General features: G+C 41.1%; 1 protein-coding gene across 3 annotated transcripts in view; it reads right to left on the bottom strand.

Moving 5' to 3' along the window:
- LOC103246597 (S-adenosyl-L-methionine-dependent tRNA 4-demethylwyosine synthase TYW1) overlaps positions 1-16,741 on the bottom strand; it is a 266,737-nt gene that overhangs the window by 38,555 nt on the left and 211,441 nt on the right. Inside the window, exon 16 of one of the 3 annotated variants that reach the window (XM_037990535.2) lies at positions 10,901-11,022. The exons of the other annotated variants lie outside the window; for them this stretch is intronic. Within the exon in view, the coding sequence (XP_037846463.1) occupies positions 10,969-11,022 (54 nt within the window). The 3' untranslated portion in view covers positions 10,901-10,968. Of the gene's footprint in view, positions 1-10,900; positions 11,023-16,741 lie in introns of those variants that run through there. 3 annotated transcript variants of the gene reach the window in all.

Here is a 16,741-nt window from a genome sequence, read left to right as displayed (position 1 = left end):
GAAGAAAGGAGTAACACTGATTCTCTGCAATATCTTCCTGAAAATAGAAACAGAGGAAACACTTCGTAACCTGTTCTATGAGACTGGCATTACCCTGATACCAAAATGAGATAAAGATACTACAAGAAAGGAAAACCACAGAACAATAACTGTCATAAACACAGATGTAAAATCAATAAAATGTTAGCAAATCAAATCCAACAATGTATCCAAAGAATTATATGCCATGACCAAGTGGGACTTATTCCAAGTATGGAAGGCTGGTTCAACATTCAAAACCCAATTAATGTAATCCATCTATCAATAGGCTAAAGAAAAAAAAAATCACATGATCTTATCAATAGTTGCAGAAAATCAATTTGACAAAATTGTAACTGATTTATGATTAAAAACCCTCAGCAAACTAGAAACAGAAGGGAACTTTCCCAACCTAATAAACAATATATACCGAAAAGCCTTCCGTTAACATCATATTTAATGGTGAGAAACTAGATATTCCACATTAAGATCTTAACAAGACAAGGATGTCCCCTCTCACCATTCCTATTCAAGATTATACTGGAAGTCCTAGCTAATACAATAGACAAGAAAAGGAAATAAAAGATATACAGATTAGGAAGGAAGAAATAAAACTCTCTGTATACAAGTGACGTGATTATACACGTAGAAGATCCCAAAGAATCAATGAAAAACAAAGCCCTCTAGGAACTAACAAGTGATTATGGCAAGGTTGTAAGATACAAAGTTAATATATATAAAATTAATTGCTTTCTTATATACTAGCAAGGAACAACTGGAATTTGAAAATCAAAACAATCGTGTTTACATTAGCATCAAAAAATTGAAATACAAATCTAACAAAACATATTCAAGATATACATATGTAGAAAACAAAGTCCAATTTAAAAAAAAAAATCAGGCATATTTCAGTAAATGGAAGGATATTCCATGTTCATGGATTAGAAGACTCAATACAGTTGTCAGTTTTTCCCAACTGGGTTTGTAGATCCAGGTCAATCTCAATCAAAATCCTAGAGAGTGATTTTGTAGACACTGACAAACTGATTCTGAAGTTTATATGGAACGGGAAAAGATCTAGAATAGCCAACATAATAGCAAAGAAGAACAAGTTAGAAGAGTGACACTACTCAACTTCAAAACTTACTATACAGCTACAGAAATCAAGACTGCATGGTATTGGGGAAAGAACAGACACATAGATCAAGGCAATGGAATAGAAAGGCCAGAAATAGATTCACACAAACACATTCAACTCATCTTTGACAAAGGAGCAAAGGTAATTTAATGAAGAAATGATAGCCTATTCAACAAATGGTACTTTAACAATTGGATGTACACAGCAAGAAAGATAAATCTAGATACAGATCTAGCTTATCTCTTTCAAAATGGATCGTAGACTTAACCATAAAACATAAAACTTCTAGAAAATAGCATGGGAGGAAATCTAGGTGACCTTGAATGTGGTAATGAATTTTCAGATACGCCACCAAAAGTGGGATCCATGACAAAAAATTAGTCAGCTGGACTTTATTAAAACTGAAAAGTTTGCTCTGAGAAGGGCATAATTAAGAGAATGAAGAGTCAAACCATAGACTAAGAGAAAATACTTTCAAAATACGTATCTGCTAAACAATTTGCATCCAAAATATATAAAGAACTCTTAAACTCAGCCATAAGAAAATAACCAACTACCAGCCTAGACAACAAAATGAAACCCTGTCTCAACTAAAAATAAGCCAGGCACAGTGGCATGAACCTGTAGTCCCAGCTACTTAAGAGACTGAGGTGGGAGGATCCCCTGAGCCCAGGAATTCGAGACTGCAGTGAGCCATGACTGTGTCATGGCAGCCTGGGTGACAGAGTGAGACCTTGTTTCTTAAAAAAGAAAAAAGGGCCCGGCGTGGTGGCTCACGCTGTAATCCCAGCACTTTGGGAGGCTGAGGCGGGCAGATCACCTGAGGTCAGGAATTCGAGAACAGCCAGGCTAGCATGGTGAAAAGCTGTTTCTACTAAAAATACAAAAAATTAGCCGGGTGTGGTGGCGGGCACCTGTAATCCCAGCTACTTGGGAGGCTGAGGCAGGAGAATCATTTGAACAGAGGTTGCAGTGAGCTGAGATCGTGCCATTGCACTCCAGCTTGGGCAACAAGAGCGAAACTCTGTCTCAAAAAATAAAATTAAATTAAATTTTTAAAAACCCAATCCAATTAAAAAATGGGCACAAGATCTGAGCAGACACATCATAATACAAGATACACAGATGGCAAATAAGCATATGAAAAGATGCTCATCATTATTTGTCATCAGGAAATTTCAAATTAAAGCAATAGCGATATACCACTACAAATATATTAGAATAGCTAAACCTCAAAAAAAAAAAAAAAAAAAAAAAAAAAAACCTGATATACACCAAATTCTGGCAAGGATGGACAGCAACAGGAACAGCCATTCATCAATGGTGGGAATGCAAAACGGCACAGCTACTTTGGAAGACAGTTTTTTTCACAACACTTAACATAATCCTACCATATGATCTAGCAATTGCACTTAGATATTTACCCAACTAATTTGAAAACATATTCACACAAAAACCTGTGCATTAGTTTATAGCAACTTTGTTCATAATTGTCCCAAACCGGAAGCAACCAAGACGTCCTTCAACAGGTGAACGAATAATGGTCCATCCACGCAATGGAGTTTTTTCACCAAAAAAAAAAAAAAAAAAAAAGCTATCAAGCCAGGAAAAGGCATGAAAGAATTGCTTTAAAAAAAAAAAAAAAGAAAGAAAGAAAGAAAGAAGCCAGTTTGATAAAACTACATAGTATTAATATATAATTCCCATTATACGACCTTTGAAAAAGACACAACTGTAAGTACAGAACAATAATCAGTGGCTGCCAGGAGTTCCAAGTTTGGCAGGAGGGATCCAAAGAGGAAATGCGGGGGCATTTTTTAGGGCAGAAAATTATTCTAAGTGATACTGTCATGGTAAATGTATGACATTATGCACTTGTCAAAATCTATAGAATTTTATAGCTGAAATACTGAATCTTAATGTATGCAAATTTTTTAAAATGCAGAAGTTAGGAGATCCCAGGAAGGAGTGAAGACTGTGGTAAGAGAATGGAATTCTATTACAAATGTATGAAATAATCTCACTGAAGGGCATAGAGGGGGAAAGACGCTGACCTAAGTCATTTTGGAAATGGGTGGAGTCTGCAAGACTAGAGGCAAAAGGAACTGCACATAGCGCTCTGCTCCAGGGTTAATAACTCCAATGCCGCTATATACACTGCAGTCGAATAGTGAAGTAAATGGATGGCTGGGGGTGGGAGCCAGGTCTCTCACTGTTGGGCTGGGAATTTACAGATGAGCAAGGGGAGGAGGCTAGAATGATCCAAGGGGAGATGGATTAGAGACATCAGTGTGTTCACTTGAATAAAGGTATAGACAGAAATATAGAAATGTGGATACACACATGTATTTCTCTGCTCTGTCAGCTGAGAGGGCCTAAAAAGACAGCCCAATAATGAGCATACCCTCCCCAGAGCTTGACTTCTAATACCATTCTCCAATAAACCATGGCTGAGGCAGGAAATACAGATGCTCCTCAACTTACAATGGGGTTATGTCCTGATAAACCCATAATAAGTCAAAAACACATGGCTGACTGAGAGCTGTGGCTCACTGCTGACGCCCAGCATGGCAGCATAAGTCCAGTTTCCACTGAATTTGTATTGCTTTCATGCTATCATACAGTCAAAAGACTGTAAGTTGAACCACTGTAAGTTGGGACCATCTGTGTGTGAGATAATCCTGGAGAATCTTGTAGTGCCAGAAAGTAAGAAAGTGCTCAACACGCACGCACACGCACGTTGATGGGCCTATGGCAAAGTAACACAGGAGCCAACTGAAAGAGATCCGAATGGCCAAAGCTGGGACAATTTGATCAACAAAAGAAATAAGGTAGTATTGGATTATAACCCCAGGTAAAAAATAAATATTCACGCATTCACACTGATGTAGACACACAGACAGACAGACAGGCAGGCAGACACAGACAGATAGATGATGGATGGATGGATAGATGATACAAGGTGGATGGATGGATGGATGGATGGATGGATAGATGGATGAATAGACAGAGAGAGATTAGCTGGATAGACACAGACAGATGATGGATGGGTGGATGGGTGGATGGGTGGGTGGGTGGATGGACGGATGGACGGATGGGATGGATGGATGGATGGACGGACGGTAGGCAAACAGATGAGAGATGATTGATAGATGGATGGACAGATAGATGATGGATGGATGGATGGATGGATGGATGGATGGATGGACAGACATATAGGCAGATGATGGATGGATGGATAGATGGATGGTAGACAAACAGATTATAGATGATTGACAGATGGATGGACAGACATGATGGATGGGTGGATGGACGGACAGAGAGATGAAGGATGGATGGATGGATGAATGGACGGATAGACAGACAATGGACGGATGGATGCACAGATGGATGGATAGACAGAGATGGTGATATAGATTATGACTGAACACGTTAATAAATGAGGGAGAAGGGACAAACCTTCGGTATGGAAGAATTCCAAATAACTTACATAGATACTCTGCCCTCAAGGACGGGAAGCCTAACACTGTGCCCCTTGGATACAGACCACACACAGTGATTTCCTCCCAAAGAGCACAGTATGAAAAGCAGGAGTGGAGGGAGTAATTTGACAGTGGAGAAACCTGACAAATACTGCCTCAGTTGGTGGATCGAGGTCAGCATTGTTAGTCATAAGCCATGCTGACAGTAGCTGCGTGCCTTTGATATGATGTGATGAAAATGGCACTTCACCTCGGTGATCTTCCTCCTAAAAATTCATAACCCAAGTCTTATGAGAAAAACATCAGACAAATTTCAATAATAGGGCATTCCACAAAATCCCTCGAGTACTCCTTAAAGCTATTAAGGTCATCAAAAATAAGAAAAGTCTGAGAACTGTCATGGCCAACAGGAGCCTAAAGAGAATTAACAACTAAATATAATGGGATCCTAGAACAGAAAAAGGACATTAGGTAAAACCTAAGGAAATCTAAATAAACTGTGGACTTCAGTTAACAATCATAAATCAACATTGGCTCACTAATTGTAACACACCAACATAAGATGCTAATAGAGCGAATCTAGGGTATATGGGAACTCTCTATAGTACAGTCTCAATTTTTCTGTAAATCAAAAACTTCTGTAAAACATAAAGTCTATTGAAAATAATAATAATAACTGGCCAGGTGCAGTGCTTATGCCTGTGATCCCAGCAATTTGAGAGGCCAAGGCAGGTGGATCACTTGAGGTCAGGTGTTCAAGACCAGACTAGCCAACATGGTGAAACCCTGTCTCTACTAAAAATACAAAATTAGCCAGGCGTGGTGGCGCACGCTTGTAATCCCAGCTACTCAGGCAGCTGAGGCAGGAGAATCACTTGAACCCGGGAGATGGAGGTTGCAGCGAGCTGAGATCGTGCTACTGCACTTCAACCTGCGTGACAGAGCGAGACTCTATCTCAAAAAATAATTTTTAAAAAAATTTTACAAAAAGAATGAAGCTTTGAAACACTGCTATGTGGATTCCGCAAGCCATATATATCACTTATCACTCGGCTTCCACTGGCTGTGACCCACTATACTAGGATATTGCCAATATGTGGAGGGAATTTCAATGTTTCTGCACTAACATTATCAAAGCTTGTTGGATTCTCATGGTCTAATTAATTTCTAGACTGATAGGACCAAGGTTACACTTAAGCTGGCTAGGCTGAAAGCCCAGAAACAGCTGAGTGCACCACTTTGTCCCAGCCACGCCCTCCAAAGCACAGAGGCCCACCCTCCCCTGTAGGCAACTGTGGTCATCTCCTTGTCCCTCTAGCTCAACCCTGAAACTAAAACGTGCAGGCTCATTTACCTGAATGTGAGTGGGATCTGTCTTTCCACTGCTCAAAGCCAAGGTCATTGAGCTTTCTGCACCTTTCTACTATGTTGGTGCAAAAGTAATTGCGGTCTTTGCCACTGAAAGTTATACTTACTATCCTAGCCACTAAGTAGCCTGCCTCTTATCAAATGCAGAAGCTCCACTATCTAGACTCTGAACATCATATCTACATGACACAACTCAGAAGGATATTAAAATAAATCATCCATTTTCAAAAATACTTCACTACAATTAAGCAATGTTTTGCACGTGGCATAGAATATGACAATGACAATATCACTGCACTGCAAACGATCACGAAGTATTACAGGTATGAATAGGGTAATAGAGATCATAAGACACTCTCCAGAGGCTATATCATGTTGTAAAAATCTTACAAATTTAATGTAGGATCTTTAAAGGTCATGTAAATGTAAATATCCAAATGATGTCTGGGATCCCTCTAGAATGTTGTGGGTTTTTTTAAAAGAATCACTTTACATTTTGGATTATATGGTATCATGAATCAGATGGTATGTTGTTTTATTTTATATTATTTAGAAAAGGTCTGGCTCTGTTGCCCAGGCTGGGGGCACAATCTGTGCTCACTGCAACCTCCACCTCCCAGGCTCAAGCAATCCTCCTGCCTCAGCCTCCCATGTAGTTGGGACTACGGGCACACGCCACCACATCTGGCTAATTTTTGTTGAGATGGGGTTTCATTACGTTGCCCAGGCTAGTCTCAAACTCTTGGCCTCAAGTGATCCTCCCACCTCCACCTCCCAAAGTGCTGGGATTACAGATGTGAGCCACCACACCAGCCAGAGGGTATTTTAAATGTGTGAAGTGGGTTGGGCGCGGTGGCTTACACCTATAATCCCAGCACTTTGTGAGGCCGAGGCAGGTGGATCATTTGAGGTCATGAGTTCAAGACCAGCCTGCCCAACATGGTAAAACTCCATCTCTACTAAAAATACAAAAAATAGCTGGGCGTTGGTGGCGGGCACCTGTAGTCCCAGTTACTTGGGAGACTGAGGCAGAAGGATCACTTGAACCTGGGAAGCAGAGGTTGCAGTGAGTTGAGATTATGCTATTGCACTCCAGCATGGGAGACAGAACAAGACTCCATCTCAAAAAAAAAAAAAGCAAACAAAATTTGTGAAGTGGATAAAGAAATGTCACAACTGGGGAATTTTCAATGTTCTGCTTTGTAACAATATTCTTATTTCTGTTAGCCAATTTCACTATAATCAAAAAAGTACAGCACAGTAGATAGGGATGACTTTCACCAAGCATGGATGGCATCAGTTTCCTGCTGCAGAAAAAGGAAGGTATAGTGAATGAGAAAAGGTCGCTGGATTTAACAATTAGCAGGTCACTGATGACATATAAAATAGCAAACTCAGCCCAGTAAATATTTACTGAATAAATGAAGGAGTAAATGAATGATAAGGAAGAAGGTTGGTCGTTACCAAAACTAGCAAAGAAGATGGAACAAAGTTTCTGATTCCAGAAGGGAAGACAATGAGAAAGGAAAGCAGCTAAAGGAAAGGGGGCTATTGATCTGCTAAGCACACCGAGAATCTGATATGTACCAGGTACTCTAGAAAGTACTGGGAATGACAGTCCTAGTGTTCTAGTGACTCACAGCTTCCTAGAGGAGGCATCCTTGTTATATGTGCATATAGATCTGACAGAAGTAGTCTCAAAGGAAGAGAAGTTTGTTTTACAATTTTTAAAGAGCGGAACTACACAAGGTGAACTGGGGTGGGTAGGGAAAGGAGGGCATTTCTGGCCAAAGAAATACCTTGAGCAAATGCACAGAAGAAAGAAGGAATATGGCAGTACCGTTTAAAAGCCCAGGGAGGGGGCATGGAATGAAATGAAAAAGGACCCAATTGTGAAGGCCATTACAAATCCAATAAAATGCTTAGGTGTTTCTCTTGCATGTTATGTGAGATGTCCCATGTTCCAAAATGTAGAGAAACAATAAGCTTGGAATGAGCAGCATAAACAAGGAGGATGTTGAATAGTTGATATCTGTTCTTGGTTATGTATGGTTTGTATGATGATTTTAGTGGATTCTTCTAGTCTTTAGGGTTTGTTTTGCTCCTTTTCTGCTTCTTTCCTTTGTCTTTTAGTTACATCTCTGCTTCATTTTATTTATTTATTTATTTATTCATTCATTTTTTTAGACAGAGTCTCACTCTGTCGCCCACTGGCACAATCTTGGCTCACTGCAACCTCCGCCTCCCAGGTTCAAGCGATTCTTCTGCCTCAGCCTCCTGAGTAGTTGGGATTACAGGTGCCAGTCACCACATCCAGCTAAGTTTTGTATTTTTAGTGAAGCCAGGGTTTCACCATGTTGGCCAGGCTGATCTCGAACTCCTGACCTTAGGTGATCCACCTGCCTCGGCCTCCCAAAGTGCTGGGATTATAGGTGTGAGCCACTGTGCCCGGCTACATCTCTGCTTTTAAACACTAGTATCCATAGAGTAATTTGCTAGCCTACTTATTAAATGGGATCTGATGAGATCTGATTAGGATTAGGAAAAGATGTTTTCACGTAAGTGTCAGGAAATTCTTTTCAGTAACACTGCAACAGCAGCCATACAACCTGAACTGGACAACACCTTTCAATCAAATAAAGAAAATGAGTTCACCTGGAAATAATCTACCAATATCAAAGAGTCCCATCGGGATTGGCATTACTGTTCACTAGTGAGATGTGAACCCCAACTCTACCGTGATATAACGTCTGGTTCTGGACAAGATGGAGTAGACGTACCTCTCCCTATTCCGCCTGCTAAGTACAGCTAAAAATAAAGAATATTATATATAAGGCAAGCAAAAAGATTCTCAAAGGTAGAGATAAGAAGGCACACTGGCTAGGGGCCTTGGGATCTGAGGAACAACATAGTGGTGAGTTTTTTGAGTTTTATTTTTGGCTCAGATATCCCGGACTGGGCTGCAAGCCAGAAACACCAATGGCTGTGGACAATTATTGGATTAAAAAAAAAACAAAGAGTCCCAAGTAAAGGCTGCTCTCTTAGGACAGCAGGAACAGGGCAGCCTAGTAAGACAGAAGACTTTTAGACAATAACTACCCTAGGCCATGAGAAAAAGTGGCCTCATTCCCATCCAGTCAGCAAATGCTGAGTGGGGAACTCAGGCTCCCACCTTCACCTGGCTGTAACGAGGTGCCCCTCTCGACTCCTGCTACCAGGGAGGTATCAGAGAAGGTGAGTGGGGAATCCTGTCCTCCTCCTCTAATGTCATACAGCCTACACAGGGAGCCTGGACTTTCACTCTACCTAGCAGTAACAAGGCACCTCTCCCCCACACACTCGAGTGGTGTCAGAAGAAGCTTAGTGGAGAACCAGGACTTCTACCACCACCCAGCAGCAATAAGGCCCCCCCACCTCCATCCCATAATGTCAGTGGAGTCTAAGGGGGGAACAGTCACAAGATGGCTCTCCCTTCCTCATCAGCCTCATCACAGGAGGCTGACAGGAGCCAGAACTTCTGCCCTCACTTGGAAGTAATAAGGCACCCTTCCTACAGTAGGTCAATAGAAGCTGAGAGGGGAACTGGACCTTTACCTCTCCCTAGAAGTAAGGAGGTAACACCCTCTCACGCCATCCCCATAGTGCAGTGTCAAAGGAGGCCGGCTAAGGCAGAAGATTTATAAATAAATAAGATCCAGAGTCTCCTAACATAACACCCAAAATGTCTGGGAAACAACTGAAAATCACTTATCATACCAAGAAACAGGAAAATCTCAATTTGAATGAGAAAAGACAATCAAAACATGCCAACATGGTATGTGTTGGAATTATCTGATTAAGATTTTAAAGTAGCCATCATAAATGTGCTTCAATGAGCAATTAAAAACAGACACAACAAATAGAAAGTTGGCTGGGTGTGGTGGCTCATGCCCATAATCCCAGGGAGGTCGAGGCGGGTGGATCACTGGAAGCCAGGAGTTCAAGACCAGCCTGGCCAACGTAGTGAAACCCCATCTCTAATAAAAATTTAAAAATTAGCTGGGCATGGTGGTATGGCCTGTAATCCCAGCTACCCAGGAGGCTGAGGCAGGAAAATCACTTGAACTCGGGAGGCAGAGGTTGCAGTGAGCCGAGATTGTGCCATTGGATTCCAGCCTGGATGACAGAGTGAGATTCTGTTTCTTAAAAAAACAAAAAAGAAGAAGAAATAAAACAAAAGAGAAGAGAAGAGAAGAGAAGAGAAGAGAAGAGAAGAGAAGAGAAGAGAAGAGACGAGAGACGGGAGACGGAAGGAAGGAAGGAGAAATAGTTAAATAGAAATAGGAAAATAATCAAACGGAAATTTTAGAACTGAAAAATATAATAACTAAAATAATAAATGGTTCAACAGAATAGAAGAGTAAAAAGACAGAATGAATCAATCTAAAGTTAGAACAAGAGTCTAAAAAACAGAGAGACTAAAAGAGAAACAAACAAAGTCTCAGATACCTCTGGGACCAAAACAAAAAAATCTAACATTTGTGTCATTAGAGATGTAAAAAGAGAAGAGAAATAAGAGGAGGCTGAAAAAAGTATCTAGAGAACAACTAGAAACTTCCCCGATTTGTAAAGGGCATATACCTGCAGATTCAGGAAGCTGAGCATGCCTCCAAAACAACAGACCCAAAGAAATCCAGGCCAAGGCAACCTGTAATCAAACTTCTGAAAACTAAAGACCTGAATATTTTTAAAAATCTTGAAAGCAGGGAGAGAGAAACATCTTACCTAAAGGAGAAAAACAACTAAATGACAAAGGATTTTTCATCAGATACCGGAGAAGCCAGAAGGAAAGAAAAGAACTGTCAATCCAGAATACTTTACCTACCAAAAATATCCTTCAGGAACGGAGAGGAAACCAAGACAGTGGCAGATGAAGGAAAACTAAGAGGACTGGTTGCTATCACACTGGCTCTGAGAGAATTGCTAAAGGAAGTTCTTCAAACAGATGGGGAAGATTCCAAAGGAAACTTGGACCATCTGGAAGAAAGAAAGAACAACAGAAGGAGTAAGAATATGAGTAAATACAATAAACTCTTCTCTTGAGTTTTCTAAGTTATCTTTGATAGTTGAAGCAAAAATTGTAATAGGATGCCATGTGATTTTCACTGTAGGTGCAGGAAACATCTAAGACATTCTAAGTAAGGGAGGGAAAAGAGATTTAAGAGAGGTAAAGTTTCCACATTTCACTCAAACTGCTAACATGTTGACACTAGTAGACTGTGATATATTATATATGCATAATGTAATATGTAAATCAACCACTAAAAAGTCTATACGAGGAGACGCACTCAACAACAGTGCAGAGAAATAAAAATGGAATTCTAAAATAGATTGGCAGAGTAGACTAAAAAAGTATGACAACTGTATGTTGCCTATAAGAAACTCACTTCGAATATAATGATACAGGCAGGTTGAAAGGCAAAGGACAGAAAAACATATGCCGTGCAAACATTGATCAAAAGAAAGCCGAAGTGGCTCTATTATTGTCAGATAGAGAGAGTAAACTTCTGTTTATATATCCTTCTTCCAATGAGAAAATTACAGAGATGGAGAGGAGATTAGTGGTCGCCAGAGGCTAGAGATAGTTGGTATTGGACTACAAAGGAAGTGTGAGAAAGATCTTTGTGGTGATAGACCAGTTTTCTATCTGGGTCGTGGTGATGGCTACATAAATCTACACATAAAACAGCATAGAACTAAACACACACGTGAGTGCATTTAAAATTGGTGAAATCTGAATAAGGTCGATGGGTTGTATTAATGTCTATTTCCTGATTTTGATAACATACTATGATCATGTAAGATGTTATCACTGGGAAAAACTACGTGAAGGGTACCTGAGACCTTTCTGTACCATTTTGCAGCTTCCTATGAATCTATAATTGTTTTAAAGTAAAGACTTGGTATTCAGTTTTCTTCTGTGGCTGTCTTGGTATAACAATAGGAGAGTAGTCCTTCATTCAACATGACTGCAGCAGCTTGCACTCTCTTTCAGAAGTCCCGGGATTATTAGTAGAAATTGAGGCCGGGCCCAGTGGCTCATGTCTGTAATCCCAGCACTTTGGGAGGCCAAGGTAGGAGGGTGCTTGAGCCCAGGAGTTTGACAGCAGCCTGGCCAACACAGTGGAAACCCATCCCAATAAAAAAATTTAAAAATTATCTGGGCATGGTGGCTCACGCCTATAGTCCCAGCTACTCCTCAAGAGGCTGAAGCAGGAGGACTGCTTGAGCCTGGGAGGTTGAGGTTGCAATAAGCCATGTTCACGCCACTGCACTCCAGCCTGGGTGACAGAGTGAGATGAGACCCCGTCTCCAAAATAAAAAAATAAATTGAGCAATCTTCTGAGAAAGCAGAGAATGATAAACAGGTATTTGATGATTTGGACCTCTCTGGTTTCGGATCACCTGACTCAGCTCAGGAGCTTAAAGAAAGGGCCAATGGACCAGGCCTGAGAAGTGACTATTTCCTAAGAAGTGGTACCATATTTTCATCTTTCGCTAGACACTAGTATAAGAATAGAGAGGCCATGGCTGAAAAATGACAAGATCTGCATACTCTGATATCAGAAAAAGGAAAAGCAGCGCCAGAAAACACATAATTGGAAGGAATCTAAATGAGCCTTGTTTTACTTTTTGGATGGGTTTCTGTATTATTTCCTCATGGCCATGGTTCCCAAGCAGTGGGAGCACAGTACTCACTGGGACACTGCAAGGCATCTTGAATTTTAAAGAGGAACGCAGTGACACTGGACATCTGTTGGGCATTTCATCAACTACCAGCTTGAGAGAGTTCCTAGTTTCAACATTAGGCTGTGTCACATTTCTTTCGATGATGTCATAACAAATAGAACTGCTAGGTATTTCTTTTGACCTACAGGTCTTGTGAAAAAGATATTGAGGCACTAGAGCACTATGGATGTGCAAGTTGGAAACCTCCACGTTAGGGTATCCGTGGTGTTTAAGTAATTAATTTCAAAGCATTTTGGATGGTCACCTGGACCATCTGTCTCACTCTGAGCATTGTAAGGACAACTTCTCATAATCTAGACTCCATAATGTAGTATCTATATCTTTCCTGGAATTTCTTCCTGACATCGCAGAGTCAATCCATTCACTCTCTACCTACATGAAAAATAAATATGCAAGTAACATCATCTCCGTGGAAGACACCTTCACAATCACCTGTTTCCCAGGTTAGAGGCCAGGGAGTCATGCCTGAACCTGTACACTCATTAATGGTCCTCATTTAATACATTGCCAGGTCTACCACTCACCATTCTCACTCATCACAGCCTTTGTCTCAGACCCCCATTTCACCCTCAGATTGCTGGACCTGAGGGTTATAACAGGTTTGTTGTTGTTGTTGTTTTAGATATGGAGGAGGGTCTCACTATGTTGTCCAGGCTGAGCTAGAACTCCTGGACTCAAGTGAGTCTCCTGCCTCAGCCTCCTGAGTAGCCGAGACTACAGGCACATGACACCACAGCTGGCTATCACGACAGTGTTTTAACTGGTTTCTCTGTCTTACAGCTTTTCAATCCATCCCCTGTAGTAATGCTACCAGACAATTTTTTCTGAAACACAAATCTTGATTGTGGCACTTCCCTACCTAAAGCTCTCCAGTGCCTCCCCATGCCCTTTAGGGAAAATGACATTTAGGATGCCATTCAATGCTATCTGTGATCTTAACCCTGCCTAATAATCTCCTTCCCCTGCAACCCTTCTCTTGACCTTCAGCCATCCCAAACTACTTGTGGTTGTCAATGTGCCATGTCTCTGTGCTTCTCCTTGGACTTCTGCTTGTACTGCTTCTGCTTAAATGTTTTTCCTACCTCAGCCATCATTTAAGATCCAGGTAAATGGCTCCTCCTCTGTGAAGCCTCTCCTGATGGGACCAAGTAGTCCTCAGAATGCACTCACTGAGCTCCATTCCATTCTTCCATCATAGCTCTGATTACATTCTCAGCACTTTTTTTTTTAAAGATATTTGTCTTTTTCTGTTAGACCATTCTTGAAGGCAGGAACTGATATGGTTTGACTGTGTTCCCACCCAAATCTCACCTTGAATGGTAGTTCCCGTAATTCCCACGTGTTGTGGGAAGGATCTGGTGGGAGATAACTGAATCATGCGGTGGCTTCCCCCATACTGTTCTTGTGGTAGTCAACAAGTCTCATGAGATCTGATGGTTTTATAAGGAGTTTCCTCTTTCACTTGGTGCTCTTTTCTCTCTTGTCTGCCAACATCTAAGAGACGTGCCTTCCGCTATGATTGTGAGGCCTCCCCAGCCATGTGGAACTGTGAGTCCATTAAACTTCTTTTCCTTTATAAATGACCCAGTCTCGGGTATGTCTTTATCAGCAGCATGAAAACGGACAAATATAGGGACCACTGTTTACTCATCTTTGTAATCTTAGAGTACCCAGTCCTCTGTATTCTCAGAACACCCATGTGCCTGACACACATGGGTATTCAACAAACATTATAGAGAATAATGAGGGTCTATCTCAGATTCTCTCCTCTGTCCTGGTGCACACTTGGTGCCATGTCTGGTTGTGCACTGATCACACTGATTTTCAGTCGTTTTCCCCACTAAACCGCGAGCTCCTTGTGGGTAGGGGAAGACCCATAAAAGCAGCAGTAACAACTATTTATTAAGTGCCTATTTCACTTCAGGTTCCCTTCTAAGTTCTTTCTTTCTACTTTTTCCTTCCTTCTTTCCTTCCATCCTCCCTCCTGCTCTTCTCTTCTTCTCTTTCTCTCTCTCTCTCTTTCTTTCTTGATGGAGTCTCGCTCTGTCGCCCAGGCTGGAATCCTTCTAGGTAGTTTAAATATGTTACTTTTAATCTTGATAATGGCCTTGAAAGCAATACTATTAGTATCAATTTTGAATAAGGATATGAGGGATTTAATTAGAGAGAACGGAGAGACAGAGAGAGAGGAACAGGGAGTATAGGAGAGTGGTTTAAAATCAGTACAGTTCCAGTAACCCACTGGAACAAAAAATAGAATTCCTGAGTCCATAGAGATAAATAAATAAATAAATGAGAAGCAAGGGAGGGCTTTTGTTTATAGTAGAATGCTGAAGGTAAATGTGGAAGGAGTGGTACAGTTACAAAAATCAATATTTTACAATCAATAAAACATTTTATCAGGCAGGAACCATCAATAAGTGCTAAATCTATGGGGAAATTGTGGTAAGAAGCGAGATACTGCATTGTCTTATGGTACCTTTTCATAGATAGCTTATTAGGTGCAAAGGAGAGAAACAGAAGAACTGGGTAAAAGTTGTTGGCTGAACAAAATCATCACCACTAATGAGGGAGACATGGACACCAGGTACCAAGTGTGACACTCTGAAAAGGACACACCGCCAACGCAGTATTCCATCTGAGGATGTACAATCTCAATCTAGCCACAAGGAAAAATCAGGCAAATATAAAACAAAAAATATTTCTTTTCCTTTTTTTTTGAGATAGTCTGGCTGTGTTGCCCAGACTCAACTGCAATGGCATAATCATGGCTCACTGCAGCCTTGACCTCCTGGGCCCAGACGATCCTTCCACCTTAGCCCCCTAAGTAGCTGGGACTACAGGTTCGTGCCATCACGCCTAGGAAATTTTTCTATTTTTAAATAGCGATGGGGTCTCACTATGTTGCCCAGAGTGGTCTTGAACTCCTGGGGTCAAGGGATCCACCTGCCTTAGCCTCTCAAAGTTCTAGGATTACAGGTGTAAGCCACTGCACCTCACCAAGAAATATTTCTATTAAAAGAAAGGGAAGGGGGGAAACTATTCTTTTAAAATAGCAACATCATAAAAGACAAAGGAAGACTGTGGAAATGTTCCAAATTGAAGGTGACTACAGAGACATGAGAAGAAAATGTAGTATCTGCCTAGATTAGGGGTTGGGTAACTGTGGCTGGTAGGCCCAATCTGGCCACATTTAGCTCACAAACCTGTTTTAAGGACAGTCTTTGTATTTTTAAGAGATTGTAAAATGAGTAAACAAGCAAAGAATATCTGACAGAGACTATATGTGCCTTGCAAACCTCAAATATTTACTTCATATAAAAATTAAAATATTTACTTTATATCTTTTTTTTTTTTGAGATAGAGTCTCACCCTGTCGCCCAGGCTGGAGTGCAGTCGCCCAGGCTCGACTCACTGCAACCTCCACCTCCCGGGTTCAAGCGATTCTCCTGTCTCAGCTTCCTGAGTACCTGAGATTACAGGCCCCTGCCACCACACCCAGCTAATTTTAGTATTTTTATTAGAGATGGGGTTTCGCTATGTTGGCCAGGCTGGTCTCGAACTCCTGACCTCAAGTGATCTGCCTGCCTCAGCCTTCCTCCCAAAGTGCTGGGATTACAGGCATAAGCCACCACACCCAGCCCATATTTTCTTTATAAACAAAGTTTGCTGACTCCTGCAGAGTAGATCCTGAACTGGAGGGGGAAATGCTATAAAGGACATTACAAGTTGAACTGACAAAATGTGAATATGGATGGTAAAGTCATGTATCAGTTTATAGTTTTGAAGTTGATAACTGTATTGTGGTTATAAGAGACAATATTCCTCGTCTTAAGAAATTCACACTGAAACATTTAGGGCAAAGGACCATGACCAATGCAACATTTCCTCAAATGGCTCAGAAAAGACAGATGTGTGCATGTGTATGCTGGGGGGTTGGGGGGCT

The sequence above is a fragment of the Chlorocebus sabaeus genome, chromosome 28 (assembly GCF_047675955.1).
Source record: "Chlorocebus sabaeus isolate Y175 chromosome 28, mChlSab1.0.hap1, whole genome shotgun sequence".
In the NCBI taxonomy this organism is placed as follows: domain Eukaryota; kingdom Metazoa; phylum Chordata; class Mammalia; order Primates; family Cercopithecidae; genus Chlorocebus; species Chlorocebus sabaeus.
This window is presented reverse-complemented; position numbering and strand designations above follow the sequence as displayed.